Raw genomic sequence first — 21381 nt, 5'->3', positions numbered from 1 at the left:
CTGCAATGGATACCAGCCCATGTAAATATTGAAGGCAATGAGAGAGCAGACAGACAGACTAGCCAAAGAAGCAAGATACTTACCTCAAAAATTACACCCACTATCACTAACTGATGCTAACTCTGTTGCAAAAATAAGATTGGTAAAACAAACTATCAAGAAGAATAATGAAAATAGAGAAATAACCACCAGATTAAGGGCAGAACATTTTCAAGGCATGAAAATTCAACTGGACTGTACTAGAAGCTATGAAATATGCAAGAACTGTTCAGGAGGCAAACTAACACCTGCTCATATCTATTCTTGTCCAACAGTTGCCACTGCTCTACAGAAAATTGACAATAACCCTATAGAAAAGCTCTATTCCATCAAAGTTCAACAGATTGCCAAAGCAGTTTTACAGGCCCATAGTCATATCTAGAAGCTCTTCAGACGGACTTGACAACAACACATTTGATAGTCTCACATCATGGCCTTCTTACCTAACTAATATTTTTTGGTATTTCTCCCTCTATGACTGGATTGCCAGCTTCCTTTCTTCATTAAAATTTAATGCTCATCAGGTGATTCTGGCTTCAAGATCTTTAATTCTTTAAAATACCAATCTCCTTGCTATTAATGTCATCGAAAATGCAGTCTTTTCTCATCTCCTGGAAGAAAGACCACAGTTCACTCTCTCTCACTTTTGAATATTCTGCTTACCAAGATCATTTTTTTTTTGGGTTGACATCCACACCTAGCCTATCCTAGCACAAACACATCATGTCTATTGCCTCTTCAGCCTCCAAAGAACTTGGATTATTTTATTGTTCTAAAGAGTCATCTCTTCTGTTCAACTCCTCATGCTTCATAAATCTCAATCTCTGACCTTAGAATATTGTTATCATATTTAGGGTGGTGCACCTAAAATCTCCCTCAGAATGCTTGATCAGAACAGCTATTTGCTAACAGCCCTCTCTCACGGGTTCCCTCCAGTTGCTTTCCAATAGATGCTCTCTCACAGCATTATCTTTTTCTGTATTTCCATGGATGATGCTTCACTGAACTGCCCAGTACCATTCCTCCACTTTGTTCTAATTATGTTTGAACATGAGCATGGTTATCACTAATACAGTTCATGTTCAAACTTAATCAAATCAACTTCTCATCCTCCTTTTATTTCTCCATTGATGTTTCTTCAAACAACCCATCAAATTCTTTTTCTCTCTCTGGCCACTTGCTAACACCACCCACACACACACCTTGGTCAGTGGAATTGGAATGTTTTCCAGCCTAGACAGCCTTTTGAAAATGAAGAAATCCTTTGTTTGCATATTTAGTATATCCACCTATCAAGATAATTTATTTTTATTTTATTTTTGGAATCATAAGTGTGTGTGCCATGTGATAATAGTCAATCTTCTTCTTTCACTACGCTTTATTCCTGCTTCCTATGCAGGGTCCGCGTGTTACTTAGATGCGACTACTTGTTAGTACCACTCCCAACCGACTTGTTGCCTAGTCTGCCGCTGGGAGGGGGTATATTTTTTGGCTGTAGAAGCATATGTTCACGGGCTGGTTTACCTGCTTGCTGGATGAAAAACGCAGGATAAACTGGCGGGAAAAACCCTACTGCCCGCATCCAAGACCAGCTAACTTCGCTATGCCAGAGGAAGATCCTCAAGTTCCTCACCTCTTCGACGGGAATCAAACCTGGGACACTCCTTCCCATGGCATATGGTTGCGAAGCGCAAAGCCACTAGGCTAACCGTGTGGATGTGATAATAGCCAATGAGAGAGTAAAAAGCCCATTAATATTGGTAATATGTAAACTCAACATGTAATTTTGCAAATAAGAAATCAAAATACACACCTTAGGTATCAAAATGGTAGTAAAAAAAAAAATCAGAAATTGGGCAATCTCGAAATCAGCTGTAATTAATTTTAAAACCCTCCAAAATTGTAAAGATTCCGTGGATCTACTGAATGTAACTGTAGTGTTTTGAATAGTTAGGCACCCTTATCATATGTCTTTTCCAAATATCCTTGTTATGTTCTCATTATTTATTTGCTCTTTTTATTACTTTATAGTGAGTAGGCAAAGCTGTTTTAGTCCTGCCTAGCTTTTGGATACTGAGGAGAAAGTTCAGTCTCCACCAGTAGCTAATCAGAGGTAGCTGGCTTAAGAATATCACTAATTTGAAGCAGCATCTTGTGAAGAGATGGCAGACAAGTGCCGCCACCACCACCACTGTGGTCCCCCAACCATAACACAATGTTATTGTCTGAAATAGTGTGGATTCTATGGTCAGTTTTATTGAGTTTAAGGGTGAAAAACCTGCTTGCCCATGCCAGAGATTGACCAACTCTGGAACTGGTCGAAGAAAGGCTTAGAAAAGATTCCTCTAGTATTAAAGCAAGATATGTCATCTTGACAGGCCCTTTTTTGGCCTACATATCTTGTTCCTCTGAAAAATTTCTTTCACTATTTTTCTTTTCTCAAGTATGTTTGCATAAATCTTACCTGGGACATTCTACACAGAAATTCCTCTGTAATTCTTGCTTTGTTTTATTTCTCTTTTTTTAATAGATTGATACTATGAAAGATCTATTTCAGTCATCTGGAATTTAACCTTCTGAATTATGCAGTTTCACCACTGTAAAACTTTTATACCTCAGTATGAGCATTTCTGATTTAAAATCTACTCCAGATGCCCTTCATACATTTCAGATTTCTGATAGCTTTTTCTTCAATCCTGAAAAGTATTAATGAATATTGCCCTCTTTGTAAATTAATTACTCCTGGCATGTGGAATACCCATATCTTTAGTTTTTATGTCACTTATCATCTTTGGATTCTTATATGGTAGTAGTATTTCTTCCATTTCTCAACTTTTTCAATAGATTGCAAAACATTTTGCAATGTTCATATTTATTTTCTGTAGTCTTACCAGAGTCTTCCCATAACTTTTTTTTGGTATTTTTATGTACAGTTAAGCTTTCTACATATTCCTCTGTACTTTCTGAGCATCTGCTAATTTACTTGCTAAGAACTTTCAGTTTCTTTTTTTTTCTTGACTGTCTTTTCAACTCTTAATATCGCCATGATGTTCTGAATTTTCTGTCCTTGCGTACAACTTCATTTCATGTTTTCCTGGCCAAATCATTGTTTTCTTCAGAGTTGCCACTGAGTCTCCAAGGTTTGGTTCTAATTTTTTCTCCAATTATATTTGAATCTACCTTTGAAGGCTGCTTCAACTTAGATTATTTTTTAAAACTTGCATACATATTTAATTTTTTAATAATATTCATTTTAATAGTGATATGTGTAACTCATTTGGATAATTCAACCCACAAGGGAAAAGGAAAAAAAAAAATAACAGACAGCAGTGAATCTTATTTTTTCCCTTAGTTGTCTATTTTCTGACAATTTATAATTAAATAAATTATTTTATTAAATATGCACAAAGATCTCAAAGAAAATCAATCATTAGATGTAATAATTCTGTTCCTTCTTTAAATGTAATTTTCAGATAATTAAACTGAAAAGTTTATAATTTAAGATGCCTAAAGGACATTAAAAAAACTACAATTTTATGGGTAAAGTTACAAGGTAACTTTTCTATTTTTTATGTTAAATTACCATATCATATTTACAAATTTTTTGCTTCTTACTATTCTCAAAAAGATTTTTTAAATATAAAATTAATGAATAAATTTACTTAAATGAGGTGTGATTGAAAATAGCTTTGGAAACTTTTCTTAAAAGGATGCCTGATTTCTCAACTTTATTGCTGATCAGTAACATATTATGATTATGTAACATCATAATGCATTATTGATGTGTGTCTTGTGTCTAGCCACCCCTGGGACAAATGAGTGCGAGTGCAGGAATGATTGTGAAGAGCTGGGTACAATTTCCCAGGTTTCGAATCTGAATGGGCAGGTAATAACATTATGTAAGAGTAAATGTGGTCCCACGAGGATGTCGAAAGGCATGCATGAGGCCTGAATTATCAAAAATAAAGGAGATAAGTTTTTGGCATTGGTCAGCTCAACTTGGCCAAAAATGATTGACATCATTGAGACCTGGCTGTCAGAGGGGTAGAATGTAACAGATATTGTATTTTCAGAGAAGACAGAGTAAATAGAACAAGAGGAGGACTCCTCAAAACCAACAAAAATAGAAATAAAGGGAGATTGTAGATCTGAGGGCAATGGTTCACTTGAGGATATCTGGTGTGTGATAGAAACCAATAACAAAATATATTGTTGGTTGCTGCTATAAGCCTAGGGATCCAGAAGATGTGGTTGACATCCATTGGCAGATTAGCACAATGAGTATGGGCCAGTTATCATGAGAGATTTCAACCATGGGGATATAGATTGGAAGAAGGAAAGGGCACATGACAAAATGGATATGCAGTTTACTAAGAGATGATTATCTGAAACAGTGCATAATGGAGGGAACCAGGGGTTTGAGAGTGTTGCATCTGGTAATAGCATCAGAAGACCTTTCTGTAATACAGTAGCAATTCTGCCTCCAGTTGGGGGAAGTGACCATGCAGTCTTGTCCTGGGAGGTTGCTCAACATGTGGAATTTTCAGTCAAGAAAGGGTTTATGTGGAATTGCAATATGACCAACTTAGGAGGCAACTTGGAACAGTGTCATGGCATAAGAAACTATGTGGAATGAATGTCATTAATGCATGGGAAATGGTCAAGGATTGTTTAAGTGAGGCAGTATCAGACTGCATATCCAAGGTCAGGAGTTTAAAGTGATTAGGGATTAAGTGGATGAGTAGCAGTATAAAGCAAAGAGCTGCAAAAAAAAAAAAAAAAATCATTGTGGAAGGAATATAAACAAAAAGGTGATCAGCATGCTCATGAAATAAAAAAGCACAAGCAGGAAGGGTAATAAATTCACCAGGCTAAATCAGATTTTAAGAGAAAATTAGCTAAGTGGGCCAAAATAAATCCAAAAGAGTTTTTTCAATATGTAGCAAGAAAGAGAAAGAATGATTATGGAAAGATAACTTTACTCAGTGCTGATGGTAGGAAAGTGATAGTCAAGAGTTAAGTGAATGCCGTGAACGATAGTGCACGAAATATGAATGAGAGTTTGAAAGAAGTGGTTGAAATTAATAATATGGATGATGAGATGCTAGCATGGAAAGAAATTGCTTGCATGCTTACATGGACTCCTTCACAGTACAATAATTAAGCAAATGATTAAGCTCTCAAAATGAGAACTTAATCATTTGCTGTGTGGTACAGGATAGAGAATGCAAGAAAGAGTAAATGGGAAAAGCATAAAAGTGCAAGAAACTGGGAGAAAAGAGATAGTATTATATCCAGATTCAATGATAATTCAGCACTTTCTCATTAGGTATACTTAATGAGAAAGTGCTGAAAGCATGTTTTCCAGGTGTGAAGATAAAGGATGTTAGTGAAGCTTTAAGTTTGCAGAAGAAAGAAGCTTACAAATTGATTGATTTGGTAGGCACAAATCATTTGAAAGGCAAGAAATATGCAATGCGAGAGGATATGAAAGAGTTGTTAGAAGCAAAAATGAATAGTAAAAAAGTAAAGATTGTCAGTCTGCTGCCTTAGTATGATAGGATAGAATTGAGAAGGGCAATGACTGTCATGAGAAGATTGTGCAGTTTATAGATGTGGAGTGAATTTGATGGATGTAAGGACCTGTATATGCCTGTTGGACTGCAGTTAAATGGTTTTAGAGTTAGGTGCTTGGAGAAAATGTCCATTAAGAGTTTGGAAGTTCCAGGAAGGACCAGGGAAACTAGAGATATTTGCGGGTGGGGAAAGCAAGCAAGCATGTCTACCACCCCTGGGTTAGATGAGTATGAATGCAGGAATATTTATGAAGAGCTTGTTACAGTTTCCCCAGTTTTTAATCTAAATGTGCAGGTAATGACATTATGTGAGGGTAACTGTGGGATGAAATGCATGTACACAAATGCCCGAAGTATCAGACATAAAGGAGAGGAATTTTTAGCATTGGTCAGCTCAACTTGGCCAAAAATTATTGGTATCAGCGAGACCTGGTCATCAGAGAATTATTAATGATAGCTGAAGAACTTCAACCAACAAAAATAGAAATTAAGGAAGATTATAGATTTAATGAATTGGTTCATTTGAGGTTGCCTGGTGTGAGATAAAGGCCAATAGAACAAAATATATTGTGAATTGCTGCTAGAGACGGGGGGGGGGGGGGTCCAAAAGAAGATGTGGACGACATGCATCAGCAGATCAACACGAGTGTATGTCAAGCAATTATTATGGGAGACTTCAACTATGGTGATATAGATTGGAAGGTAAGGGCAGCAAAATGGAAATGGAATTTATACAGTTACTAAGAGATAATTACCTGAAACAGCACCTGATAGAAGGGATGAGGGATTTTAGATTGTTGGATCTGGTAACAGCATCAGAAGATCTATAACTATAGTAGCAACTCTACCTCTGATAGGGTAAAGTGACCATGACATTTTGTCCTGGGTGGTGATCAGCATGCCCATGAGCAGTATAAAGCACAAGCAAGAAGGATAACTAGTATATGGTAAGGAAGGCAAAATCAGATTTTGAGTTTTTTTTTTTGCTACATAGCAAGTAAGAGAAAGAATGATTATGGAAAGATAACTTTATTCATTGCTGATGGTAGGAAAGTGACAGAAGCAGAAGAAATAGTTTAGTTACTAAGTAATCACTTTGCAAGGGTATATTATCCAGTAGTGGGCCTGGACAGCATGTCAGCTTGTGTGCTATGAGAATGTGCAAGTGAACTGGCAGTGCCTCTGACAAAAGTTGTTTAATCTAAGTCTCAGCTCTGGCAAGGTTCCAAAGGAGTGAAAAGAGGGTGAAAGTTCCATTACATAAAGGTGGCTCCAAGACAAAAATAGCAAATTTGGTTAAAAGTAAAATTCAGAAATAGGTGGATCGGAATATAAGGGACAGCATTGCTTTGTAAAAGGGAGATCTGCCTCACTAATTTATTCACATTTTATAAGTGGACGGCAGAATTGGATAAAGGAAATGGCTACACTATGATACTACTGTTCTTTGCAAAGGCATTTGACAGAATACTGTATGGAAAACTATTACATAAGTTGGAGCAAATGTGAATGGATATGAGGTTAGTGGCATTGGATTGGGGGGGGGGGGGCTGATTGATAGATACCAGAGGATGGTGTATGGTGGAGTGGAATTGGGACAAATTTGGGTGATTAGTGGAGTGCCCCAGGGTTCTGTACTAGGACCACTTATTCTTTAATTTATACATTAATATATAGAAGATTTGAGATGGTAGCTAAAACTGGGAAGGGCAATAGCTGATAGAGATGATATAGATGTTTTGCAGGGTGGTTTAAACAAAGAAGTTTTCTTGGAAGTTTTCTAAGGCAGTGGTCAAAGGACAGCTGTTGTCAATTTAATGTTGAAAAAATGTAAGGTAATGCAATTTGGGATGAAAGGATTGCATACTTTGTTTCATATTGATGGTACTAGATTACAGGAAATTGAGGCTAGGGATCTGGGGGTGATGGTGGATAGAGATTTGAAATTCAGAGGACATATAGCAAGAATTGGCAAAACAGCCCTGAGAATTGCTCAAGAATAACAAATTTGGTCACCTGCGTTTCTAGAGGACCGGGAGGTGGTGATGATTCAAGACAAGTGACCAAGCTTATGACAGGTCTGTGGAATGTTCCCTATGAGAACAGATTGAAGGTGTGTGGGTTACAGAGTTTAGCTGAGAGGGGATATAGAAACTTATGTTGCTGAAGGGATTCTATAAGATTAACAGAAAATAAAATTTTCAATACATGGGGAGTAGAGGGAAAACAAGGGGTCACACTTGGAAGTTTTCTAAGACTGTGGTTAGTAAGGGTTTACAGACTACGTTCTTTACTTGGAGTGTGCTGAATGAACGGAATGGATTGGATTGCCAGAGGTGGTTGTGAGTACCCCAACAGGGAATTAAGGAGATGTAAGATAGGTATTATGTTAATGGATAGTGTGTGTGTGTGTGTGTCTCTCTCTTGACAAGTCTTTTGACTCCTTGGAATACCCATATAAATAATAATAATTTTCATGAGATTCCCACTCATGAAAGGTTTTAAACCTGTATTACATTAGTACTGTGGGTGGGCTAAGGACTTTTTAATTAATTTATATTTATTTTTATTAATTTTATACCTAATCCAGAAATCCTGCTCTAGAGACCAAACATGTAACTTTTTTTCAAGCCTCCAATAATTGGGCAATGGTTTTGTATTGGGTGATAAAATTCATATCCAACCTATTATATTTTGTATGATGTTCATCACTTGGTACATACACTGCTTGGAAAGAATGGGCACCATTATATGCAAGTGCCATGTAACAAGTCATGTGTTTAGCCAGTATAAATTGGAGGAATATGATGCTTCCAAGTTGGTGCAACTGTGGCTAGGTGAAATGGCTGTGAGAAGGGAACTGACAGAGTTTGAAAGAGGCATTATGATGCCATGTTGCAGGGATCTGTTTGGCAAATTGGACCATCCCAGGTCAACAATCAGTAATACCATATACTGAAATGGAAGTGCAAGGGAGTCAACTGAAGTGCTACTCGCAGTGGATGACCCACCACACTCACCAAACATGACTGTAGAGTGCTATGAAGGATAATATGCAAAAACTGCATATTTACCTTATATTGGCTGATCAGTTGTCGGCCAATGTAGAGTTTCGGACATCAACTGGGAATATATTCACAAAAATATTCAGAACATGGATTTTCATGGTGGTAGGACTGCAATATGCAAGCCCCACATTACTAAAAACCAACATACAGCATCGTGTACCGTGGGACATGGAAGCTTGGAAAGCTGTGTTATGGAACAATGAATCACGTTACACCCTCTAGCGAGCAGATAGACAGACATGGCAGATACCCAGCGAATGTCTCTTATCAGAGTGTGTAACCCCAATATATAAAATTAAGAGGTGGCAATGTGATGGTATGGTCCTGTTTTTCCTGGTTTGGTCTTAGACCTCTCTTCTGCCACGAACCTTGAACATTTTGGACGTTGCCATGCTTCCTACTTTGTGTTCTATGGAACTGACCATTGTCTCTTTCAGCAAGACAATGCACCATGTCATAAAGCTGCGGTAACCGTGAGGTTTGTGACATGAACATCACCATGCTTGACTGGCCTCCAGAGCGTCCTGACCTCAACCTTAGTATGAACATCTGTGGGATGAATTGGAGCACCGGGTGAATGGATATTTAGTCCACAACAGGCCAGGACATCATTACATCCCTACAGGAAGAATGGTCCAAAATTCCAATTGAATGGTATTGTATGCTTATGGAAACTATGCCCTGTAGGATTGTTGCAGTCATTGTAGTGGAAGGAGGTCATACATCTTAAGGTGGGTGCCACAGCCGTTTGTTCTTCACAATATGGTGTCCATTGACTTCTTTCCAAGCAGTGTATTTATATAGTTAAACTGAAAATGGAATACAGTAAAGTATCTGCTTGGACAGGGTTACAGAACCAACATATATTCATCATCATCATCATCATCATCACAAACCATGGGCTCACTGCCCGTTGATGTCTGATGCCTGTTTCACTATCTTCTTCCACCTTTCTTTGTCCAGTGCACAGTGTCGCAGTTTTTGTACACCCATTCCACACCAGTCTTTTATATTGTCTATCCATTCTCTGTATGGTCTACCTCTTCTGTTTAAACCATCTCCAAAATACCAAACATAAATGTCTTTATCTTCTGGTCCTCACTCATTCTACAGATATTGTAAAACTGTAATGCAGGAAGAATCCAAAAAGATCACACACACACATGGTGCTACAGAAAGCTTGATTATAAAAAAAAAAAAAAAAAAATCATATATGGTTTTCTTATTATTTTGAATTGGACTAAGAAAGTCAAACAAAAACTTATTTAAACCCTCTTCTTTTTTTCTCGATCCTTATTTTTCCATCTCTTTGAAGATGTTTCATCTTTCAGTTTTTAAGCATTCCACCTTATCTTATTACTAAGTATGATACTTCTAGTATTTATCTGGTTACAGGACAGGATTGTTAGTTTCCCCATTTCCTTGAAAAAGGTTTGAATCAAATGTAGCCACTTCTGTTCACTTGTGGTAGCTATAGTCCAAGTATTTCATTACGTATAAATAGCATGGATATGTTTTTATCTGTTCCAGTTATTTGAAGACATAAGTGAAAAAAAAAAAATCCATATGTCTGTACTTGAGTTCTTGGCTACTTCCTTTGGCATATGTAATATGCTTTCAACCTTTCATGGAATGAGATTTTTGTTTAAAAACAAACTCTAGGTGGAAGACAACTTGTATTGCCTGGTGTGACGTCCTCACCTTGCTTATTAATCCTAAAGTAGCTTGAAAAATTACTTTTAGTCTCAGGAGAAGAGTATTTCAGATTATCTATAGCTCTACCCACACCACTAATGTGCTATAGGCTTCATTTAAACTTGCAAGAAATTATATTTTTATCCTTTATCCAAGTGTAAGCAAAACAAAGTTTGTGTGTGAATTATCTTCACAACTAGGCTATTTATATATAGAGACTGATGACTTCACATCAATTGCATTAATATTCCATATTGCAAAGCATATTCCTTTAGAGTGTATATTGTTATGCATCAATGGTCACCACCCAGACTGGTTTTGACCTTTATTAAGGTACTGTTAAAGTGATGGTGCCTCTCTAGAAACTGACTGATGTATATGGTCATTCTAAATCTCACTAAGTGACCTGAAAGGACGCTATTAAGTTCATCACTCCTGATCTGAATTATCCAGGGCAGTAGACTCACCATCAGTGGGAGCCAGACCCTCAATAGATACCAAGATTGAATTGATGCACGAATTATATATTGCTCATATACAAATAGTGAAAAGGTGTATCATCTTATTATTAAAATACTCTGATCAGAGACGGTTATAAAGTTTTTTTGCTGGGTTATAAATTCAATTAAACTTGCCAAGAAATTATATTCTTGTTTAATCTTTTATCAAGGTGTAAGCAAACACAATTTGTATACAAAATATCTTCATAATTAGGCTACTTGTATATAAAGGCTGATGAGTTCACATCAGTTACTTTAGTATCCCATAATGCAGAGCATCCTTCCTTTCAGAAATGAGTATTGCTATGCATTATGAGAAGGGTATTCATCATCTATATGTGATCAACAATGGAGATAATGTACAACCTTGGTGCACACTTGACAATGTCAAACTATCTTCCTGTACCGCCTTCAATTCTAATTGCTGATTTACAAATATAGACTATGTATTGTTTGATTACAATGTCCCATTTACACCATATAACTGAAGTGTTTTGAACAGCTTTCCTCTTGGTTCCTTCGTATGCCTTTTCCAGATCTGCAACACTCAAATACAGATCCTTGTTATATTCCTATGATTTTTCAACTATTTGTCTTAAAGTGAAAATCTGATCATGACCCTCTTTTTGGATTGAACCCAGCTTGTTCTTTTCCAAGCTTCCACTCCACAATTTTTCTTAGCCGTTTTTCAAGAATGCCTGTCATTCAAGAAGATTATTCTCATATTTAGTGTTTTTTAATATTAGAGCTACTCCTTTTCCCTGATTGTTACTGACTGAATATAACATCTTGTATTTGTTACTTAAAAAGATCTTGTTTTTTTCTACTTTGTTTCAGTAATACCTATTATGTCGATCTGGCACTTGTCCATTTATTCTATTAGTTCCATTTCTTTTCCATTGATGTTTCTTATGTTGTTGATGCCAAGATTAATCTCTGCTGATGTTGAGTTAGGGTCTGGTAGCTGACCTTTCTTTTTACTATTTGTCCTGGTTTATGCCCCAGCCAGCATGAAATTCCATTATGTTGTACCATCATTTGGAGTTATGGTTGAAGCTAATAAGCATACAATTTGGTCGGCTAAATCCCAAATTGCCAGTCCACCCTCGTTCGTTTAATATCCAAGTAGATACCAAACAGGGTGCATCATGAGAAGATCAGGATTGGACATCAGGTCAGAAGCCCTGGTTGATTATCTGCATTCCTGAAAAGGCCATGTGGAGGTCTCTGTAATATGTTGTGCTATTACTTGTTATTTATAAAGCCTGCTTGGTTACTGCGCCTTTGAAATACCGTTATTCTAATTAGCAGTGCACGCTTTCTCTCTCTCATAACCTTTCCTGTTTGTGCTATTGAGTACTGTGTTTATCTACCTTTTGCACTATGAGTCTTATGCCTATGGATACTAGAAAATTTATTTTATTGAGACTGCACCACTAATATCTTTTAGTTGGCATAAAACTCGGTAATACGACCAGTTGATTTCTCTCTCTCTTTCTCTAACACAAATTCCTTCAGTAAAACTTACACAAACGGTCGTGGTCTATTTGCACTTAACTATACGCTTCAGCTATCTCACTTGGTTTACCACTCACGAGTCCAATAATTTTTTTAGGAACAGCGCATTGTAAAATAAACAATCAGGCAGCACTCTATTGACATACAATTAAAACATTTATTTACATTAAAATAAAGTACATTAAATAAGCGGTAGGGAGGTTACTCTTCTCTACCCATCCTTTATGGTTTTGGTATAAAGAAACAAACTTTCCCTGTTCAATATTAAATGACTAAACAATATAATTACTCTGTTACTTCTCTGCTTAAAAAACCAAATTGCCAAGACTAATTTACTCATAAAGAGACTAGCTAGCTATGGCAAGTTATCTTACAATTTGCATTCCAGTTAACAACAAATCAGAGGACTCTCTTATAGATATTTCTTATCAGTCCATCTGTGACATATCTCCTAGATTACAAAAATAATGTACATTAAAGGTTGGACACACTTATGGAGGCTCTTTGTCATGACACCTTTCAAAAGTCCTGCATCAAAGTCTCTATGGATTTTCCTTCATCTCAGGTCTTGCTTCAGGGGGCGTTTCATCGGTGTATTAGCGGTTCTTGGACTGCAATTTTCCCGGTACTCAAAAGCTCAGGCAAGAAGTTTCAGCATACAGGTTTGAAGATCGTTCTGTGGCTTTTGGTTTCCTTCGGTAATAGCGCTTCGCCTCTCCTGCTTCAGCAACTGGACCTCGCCTCCTCTCGACTGCCTCTGGTTCTCTGCCGGAGACTGCAGTCCTCTTTTATTTTCGCTTTCTTGGGACCTTGCACCAAGGATTGTAAACACCGAAGAAATCGACGGTTCTCCTTGATCCTTTTGTCAAGGCCGGCCTGTTCTTTTTTCTCCGCCGTGCGCTCTTTTATCCTTGTCTTGTCAGGCAGCGGAAACTTCTCTGAAACTAGTAGACCTCTTTGATACTAGCTTTGAAGGTGTTCGTGCACAGAGCTTACAAACAACTTTCTCACACACTTAATTGTAAACAACTTTCTTGTGCTCTTACACATAGCTATTATACAAAGTTCTGATGGTAAAGCATTGCCTTTGTTTTTGACATTCTAGAAGCTTTAGTTAAAACGGTAAATACAATAAATTCCCATAGGTTTATTTACATTAATTATACATAGATACAAACAAGTTATTTTTGTAGCAGTTCTCATGAGATGACCTCTGTAAAAATCGATGTAAAGCGCTTTGATATTTTTAAGCTACATCAAGTTTTACATCTCCTTCTCAAAAGGATACCAATGTTTGTAATGCAGAAGTCATATTTCCCATAGACAAGTAGTGAAAAGGTGCATCACCTTTTACTGATCTGGGTAGTGGCCTTTCCCATAATGCATAGTATTATACACATCCGAAAGGATATGTGCTTTGCATTATGGGATACCAAGGCAATTAATGTGAAGTCATTAGCCTCTATATACAATCAGTCTACTCGTGAAGATACATGTACAAACTGATTAAGCAAGAATATAATTTCTTACTAACTATTATAATAACGGAATTAACTCACGTAAATTATTCTTTATTCGTAGAATTTTCACCTGAGTATCACAGGCATCATCAGTAAATTACAGTATATTAATTCTTCTTTCATATCCAATGGCTATAAGAAGTCCTTCATAAAAAGAGAAGTAGTCGTGCTCCAGCATCCTCTTCAAGTACAGACTACACGATGCCTATCCCCTATGTACACGGGGGTTAGTGAACGCATAGTTAAAGTATACCACACTAAATATCTGTGTGGCTTTTCGACCCATCAGAAAAATCTCCACATTCCTAATGTCTCCAAAGGACAAGCTCCTACATCTCAGCTATCCAGGTGTCTACCAGATTCCCTGCTTGTGTAGATTATCATATTTCAGACAAACAGGAAGATCTGCTGAGGTCTGGTTAGAACACCAGTCATACATCCAGTACCTTGAACCCAAACAGTCTGGAATTGCAGAACATGCCATCAACACCAGACATAGAGTTAATTGGAACAAGACAAAAGTCATTCACAAAAGTCGGTTCTTAATGGAACGGCTATACAAAGAAACATGTGAAACATTATTTCCCTCCCCTAACCTAAACAGATCCGATGGTCTACGTCTTTCCCCCTTGTGGGAGATAGTACTTTATAAAGCAGCAAATCTTTCCTAACATATAACTGTATACACATATTTATAAAAAAAAAAAATAAATAAATAAAATAAAATAAAAATGTTAATTATTATAAGTGAATAATTAAATAATTATTTAATAATTAAATTTAAATAATTAAAATAACAATAAATAAATAGCCTGTGTAGCTCAGTGGATGTGGCGTTTGCACACCACGGCGCTTGGCCACACGAAGGAAGACTTGGTTTCGAGTCTAGTCGGCGACTAGAGGAAATTTTTCTAAGCCTTTTTTTGACCGGTTCCCGAGTTAGTCGATCTCTGGCATGGGCAAACGGGTTTTTCCTCCCAGAAACCCGGGTTTCTCGTCCTGTAAACTCAAGAAAATTGACCGTAGAACCCACATTATTTCAGACATTAAAATATATTGTGTTAGGGTTAGGGACGACAAGATGGCGGCACATTTGAGCCGTCTCTCTTCACTGTGTACCGCTTAATTAGTAATAGCCTTGGGCCATCTATCTCTGATTGGTACCAGTGAAGATTGAACTGCCCACTCAGTCTCCAAAAGTTAGATAGGGTTAAATGGCCTCGCCTACTTCCCACATATGGGAAGGCGTTAAAAAGGCGTTAGCTGATTTTTTTTTCCTTACTGAAACTAATATAATTTCTTGGCATGCTCAATTTAATTTATAACCAACTTCTATGAAACTTTATATAAAAGGAAGTGATGGTATTTGCAAATAGCATCACAAAATTCCTGACTGATAAATACAGTGAAGTCTTGATCTTGGCATACTTGGGGATGAATTGCTAGATTTACCTCACCCCATAAAAACTAAAATGATTAACCATGTTACTGGTCAAGGTTGTCATAGATGCAAAGTGCATATTAAAATTGTAATACCATTGAAATATATGATGGATATGAAGCGTATGAGAATGCGTATTTGATCCATAATGGCCAGTTAGCTGGTTAACAAGTAGGTAAACATTAAAGAACTTATCTCCAATTAAGTGAATTGTTCTGCAATGATGCCATTAAATATGGCACTACCACCATGTAATGGAACAGATTTTTCATAGAAATATTTTAGAAAAAGAATTTGCAATTTCTATTCTTTCCTGTGATTATGAAATCTGATATATTGCTACAGTTTGAAATGCAAAATTATGGTCTTCACTAAACAGTGTTAGAATATCACATGAAAATAATCCGAGATAAACAGAAAATAGCAGTGCCTTTCTTGGGGGGTAATGGATCTCAATTTGTATTCTAACCTCTAGGTTAAAAATTATGTTCTTCAAAAAATAAAATTTTTAAATTAGTAAGTATTAATTTGACATTTTTCAAAGGTGGGAATGATATTTGCAATCCAACTGGATCAGTGACTAAGATACCTGGCTTTCACCCAGAAAGCAAGCAAGGCAGTGGTCTTATGGGTGATGAAATTCATCTCTCACCTAAAGAGAAACATCCATACCCATGATGGGATTCGAACCTGCAGCCTGTTAGTTGGAGAGCGGATATGCTAACCACTTGACCAACCATGCCAGCATTTTTAGAGGGCGTATTGCTAAGATTGCCAAGGTTGCTCAGCTCGCAGGATTACTTGGCTATTGAAGAATAATTGTTCACCGATCTTTCTGACATGCAAATTCAGGGAAAATTAAGCAATTAATAGAAGCAAGAGTTTGTGTGAATGAAGGTAACCACCAAGCCAGTGAGTATGAGAATGACCAAGTGAGGAATCTGGTCTCTCAAGCAAAAATATTGAATAGGGTAGTCAATTCAGAAAGTAAAGGTGGTGGGGGAATAAAGGGATGTTGCCATTTCTATATACTAATACCAGAAGTATCAGGAACAAGAGGGAGGAATTTTTGGCATTGGTTAGTGCAACCTCACCAAAACTTACAGGTGAGACTTGGCTAACAGCAGATGATGTAATTACAGGGATTGAATGTGAAGGGTTTAGTATTTTCAGAGAAGAAAGGATGGGGGGAGGAGTACTGCTGATGATAGCAGATGAATTGCAACCAAAAAGAACAGAAGACAGGTGGCTGTTCATTTGAAGCAATCTGATGTGAGATTAAGACCAGTAAGACAAAATATACAATTGGTTGTTGCTATAGGCCAAAGAGTTCCACAGATGATCTGGAAGATATGCATCACCAAATTAGTGCAATGAGTATAGGTCGAGTGATTATTATGGTGGACTTCAACTATGGAAATATAGACTGGAAGGAAAAAAGATCACATGGCAGAAAGGAAATAGAATTTATATACCTGCTGAGAGATAATTACTTAAGGCAGCATGCAATGGAGGGCACTAGGGGTAGGAGAGTATTGAACCTGGTAATAGGATCAGAAGAGCTATCCATAACCAAGGTGATAACATTGCCTCCAATTGGTGAAAGTGACCTTGGGAGATTGCAAAACATGAGGAATATTCTGTCAAGAAGGGATAGATGATTAACTACAAGGCAGGTGATTATGACAATCTTAGGAAGAAGCTTAAATCTGTGCCATGTCATAAAACACTACAGGATAAGGATGTTAGTAGTGCATGGGAGATAGTTAAGGGTCATCTAGAGCAGGGGTCGGCAACCTTTACAGACTCGCAGGCCACATTCAACTTTTATTTTTAATAATAATCGGGCTGCAAGCGTTTAATTAAGAGAAAATAGTGAGTGAAAAAAAAAAACCTTTTAAGTTATCAATTTTATTATATCAATCTTAAAAAAACAGAGAAATATTTAAAGTTTGAGATTATGAGATAAAGTACGATATTCTCGTAATGATGTCTGATATATTCTTTTATAACAGCAACAGTTTTATGACAAATAAAACAAAGGGGATTATCCTCATTTTCAAAAAAGAAGTGCTTGCTGTTCCACTCATCATTAAACCTTCTTCCTTCATCTGCAATTTTATGTTTTCTTGAACCCATTTTTGAAATTATTTTTAAGAAATATATATCCTCTGAAAATAATAGTTAATGTAATTGAATTATGTTAAAATACGGACCAGGGAACGGGTGGCAAAATCTCGGGCTTTTGTCGGATGAAGTCACCTGGTTATCCCCACACACACGATGACTCACATGGTTGACTCGCGCCAATTTGCACAGTGATATCACAAAGTATAGGTATAAAATTATTTTTAATTTATTATTGATATTAAAAAAAAATCAGCTAACACCTTTATAAAATGTATTAATTACATAATTCAGCATACGGGCCACATGCCATGTAAGTATGGTTAACCTTTTACGGGCCGCCAAAAATGCACGTTTGGGCCGCATGAGGCCTGTTGTTTGCCGACCCCTGATCTAGAAGAAGTAGTACTAAATTGTATACCTAGGGGTAAGGAGAGTTAATCAGGTAGGAGTTAGATAGATGAGAAATATCTTTAAGCACAAGCTGTAGAAGAAGAAAAAGCTGAACAGTACAAGGCTCAGGCAAGAAAGGTGACCAGCATGGCAAAATCAGATTATGAGAAGAATTTAGCCAAGCAGAAAAAAGAAAATTCCAAAGAAAAGCAAGTAAAAGGAAGAACGACTATGGAAGATTAACCTTAATGAGTGATGGTGGTCACGAGGAGACAGAAGCAGATAAAATAGTTGAGTTACTGAGTGACCACTTTGCAAGCATATATCTTCCTAGTGAGGTTACTGCTTTAACCTATGTGACAGACACTAATGTGGGAACAGAGGTGGATGAATTGGAGGTTCTTAGGATATTGCAGGATCTCAATGTAAATACGTGGAATTAGTTGAGATATCAGCTAGGGTGTATGTGAGAAGGTGAAAGGGAACTGGCAATGCCTTTGACTAAGCTGTTTAATTTAAGTCTCAGTTCAGGTAGAGTTCGGAGTGGAAAGAGGACCAAATTATTCTTAAGGGAGGTTCTAAGACTACCGTAGCAAATTATAGACCAATCAGTATCTTAGGCATGGTGGTAAAAGTACTAGAAAAGAGAATTCAAAAATGGGTAGATAAAAATATGGTACTGTATAAGGGTCAACATAGCTTTGTGAGGGGTCGGTTATGCCTTCGTAATTTACTAACTTTTTATAATAGAGTAACAGGCTACATGATTTTGCAAAGGCATTTGACAGAATACCGTAGAGAACACTGTTACACAGATTAGAACAAATGGGGATGGATATGTGATACTGGTTAAGTGGATAAGGGTCAACATGGCTTTGTGAGGGGTCGGTTATGCCTTCGTAATTTACTAACTTTTTATAATAGAGTAACAGGCTACATGATTTTGCAAAGGCATTTGACAGAATACCGTAGGGAACACTGTTACCCAGATTAGAACAAATGGGGATGGATATGTGATACTGGTTAAGTGGATAAGAGGGTAGCTGCTGGACAAATATTAAAAAGTAGTATATGGAGGTGCAGAATCAAGGCAAAAACATACCATGTTTGTGAAAGTAGTTATTCAATTTTGTTAAGGAATCCTACGTACTTATACTAGTTATTTAGGAGTATATTTATACATAAAATAAAGAGCCAAGATAAACATCTAATTCTGATATCAGATTGAATGCCACCTTCCTTCATAATGTGATCCATATAGATGAATAACAGTGGAGATAGTGTACACCCTTGTTGCATATCTGATTTTACATTGAACTATCTTCCTGTATCTCCTTCATTTCTGACTACTGATTTGCAACTTCAATATAGACTGTACCAAGTGATATACAATGTTCCATTCACACCTAGTTTTATTCTGAACAGCTTTTCTTTTGGCACTTTGTCATATGCCTTTTCCAGACCTACTAAACTTAAATACAGATCCTTGTTATATTCCTATGATTTCTCATTTCTCTGAATTAAAGTGAAAATCTGATCTCGACCACCTCTGTGTGGCCAGAACTCAACTGTTAATGTTTCTCTTTGACAATTTTTCTTAGCTTTTTCTCAAATATGCTTTTATAAATCTTACCTGGAATACTCATTTGGAAATTCCTCCAAAATATTCACATTGTTTTAGTCATTTTTTTATAGATGGATACTACGAAAGCTCTACTCCATTCATTTGGAATTTGAACATCTGATCAGTTTCAGAATTATGAAATACAGATACTGTAAAACTTTTATGCCTCCATATTGAGCATTTCTGGTCAAATATCATTTACTATAGCTGCCATCCCACATTTCAGGTTTTTGATGGCTAAACTTTCTTACCTCAAGTATTGATATGGGATGCTTAAGGGTCAAAGGCTGTATATGGAGGGGAATTTAATAATATTTTTGCTATTTTGATCTTACAGAACAATAATGAAAGAAAAAAAGAGGAATATAATCTTGTAAAACAAATTACTTTATTAGAATTTCCAGAGTGAAATTTTAAATTTCTTATATTTCTTTTTTTTTTTTTGATGGTACAGATGTTTTGGAACACAAGATGAAGATTTTAAGGCACTTTATTTTGCGTCAGAAAGTGAAAAGAGAAAAAGCACCTACAGATATTGATGATCTTCAGCATCTTCTATATCCTGATTCCAGTTTACAAGAATGAGAGATTTTAAAGTAGGTGCGTGTGTGCACATGCACACAAACAAGTAGCATATGCAGCAGATTGTCCAAGAGATTGTATACTTCTCTGTTAGAAAATTAGTACCAGTATGTTGTAATTTGTAACATTTTTCATCAATGCGTTCAATTTTTGGTATTAGCATCACTAAAGTTAAAGGAAAAAGCAAGTTTCCCCATACCCAAGTCTTATGGTAGTTCTGTACATGCCACTGATATATATTAAAGGCTGCTGATGTAATTCAGTTCTCAGCTTCATGATTGTACATGTTTATAAAAATAAATTAATTTGTTATACAAATAGTTATGTGTATATATGTATAAATGTAAATTATATTACAATGGCAAAAAAATAAAATCTATGAAGAAAAGAACTCCTGATGGTACAAATCTGTCACAAAAGAATGTGGTATGTTCGTAAGTTCTGAAGCAATTTCTTCCAAAATGTCATCAAATAGTGACTCAGGAATTCTGAAATAAAAAAAAAGTATAGATTATGTATATAAAATGCAGCAACTAGAGATTTTTGCTGCAGTTTGTCATTAAATTGTTATAAATATATGAAGTTTTCATAGATTATAAATAAAGTAGTTACTATTATGAGCATATACATTTAAATAAAACATTCATTCTATTTTCCTGTCTGTTCTAATTATCAGTGTACCAAGCAAAATTAAATCTCTATATCTTGATAAGATTCAGTACTTAAAAAGTTATATCATATCTTACTTTAAATACTTCATTATTCATATTCTGTAGGGGTTTAAATCAATTATTTTAAATGATTAATTAATTTATGTTGTGCTTCTGACAGTTAATTATAGCATCAACAACAAAGCTAGAAAACCATATATTTCAGTGTCTCATCTAGAGGTGGTGTTTGTTGAAATATTGCAGCATTTTCCTCATTGGTTGCTTTCTGTCACCTTATTAAGAATTTTAGTAGAGTTCATTTTGAAACTTTGCCAGGAGAACAGGAATAGAATGCATTATTATAAAGGTATTTTCATGAGGTCTGGAGAATCATACGGGGAGATCCAAATTAACTTTTATACACACAAAACCTATACCTCTCCTTAAACACATTCACTGTCAGGGCACTCGCAACTAACTCTGGCAATCCATTCCAGTTATTTATCACTCTCTACACCAAAACTCAAGTCCACACAACCTTACTAACCATACTCTTACACAACTTCCATGAGTGACTCCTAGTTTTCTATTTGTCATGTATTAAAATATTTCCTTTATTAATCTTACAGAACCCCTTTAATAACTTAT

At 36.3% G+C, this 21381-nt stretch overlaps 2 protein-coding genes across 5 annotated transcripts in view; one reads left to right on the top strand and one right to left on the bottom strand.

The window, feature by feature from the left end:
- The window catches only part of LOC150101920 (uncharacterized), a 29382-nt gene extending 9296 nt beyond the window's left edge, over window positions 1–20086 (top strand). The window contains exon 2 of the mRNA XM_090400266.1: window positions 19956–20086. Coding sequence (XP_090256392.1) covers window positions 19956–20086 — 131 coding nt within the window. The remainder of the gene's footprint in view (window positions 1–19955) is intronic.
- A 359-nt stretch (window positions 20087–20445) lies between these two features.
- Window positions 20446–21381, bottom strand: part of LOC150101919 (uncharacterized) — a 153086-nt gene continuing 152150 nt past the window's right edge. For all 4 annotated transcript variants that reach the window (XM_090400263.1, XM_090400264.1, XM_090400265.1 and 1 more), the window contains one exon: window positions 20446–20571. In XM_090400263.1, coding sequence (XP_090256389.1) covers window positions 20460–20571 — 112 coding nt within the window. In that variant the 3' untranslated portion in view covers window positions 20446–20459. The remainder of the gene's footprint in view (window positions 20572–21381) is intronic.

This window comes from Typopeltis vanoorti, chromosome 11, assembly GCF_054136105.1.
Source record: "Typopeltis vanoorti isolate ZY-2024b chromosome 11, IOZ_Tvanoo_1.0, whole genome shotgun sequence".
Classification (NCBI taxonomy): domain Eukaryota; kingdom Metazoa; phylum Arthropoda; class Arachnida; order Uropygi; family Thelyphonidae; genus Typopeltis; species Typopeltis vanoorti.
Note: the sequence above shows the minus strand (reverse complement) of the source record. Positions and strands in the feature narration are given on the sequence as shown.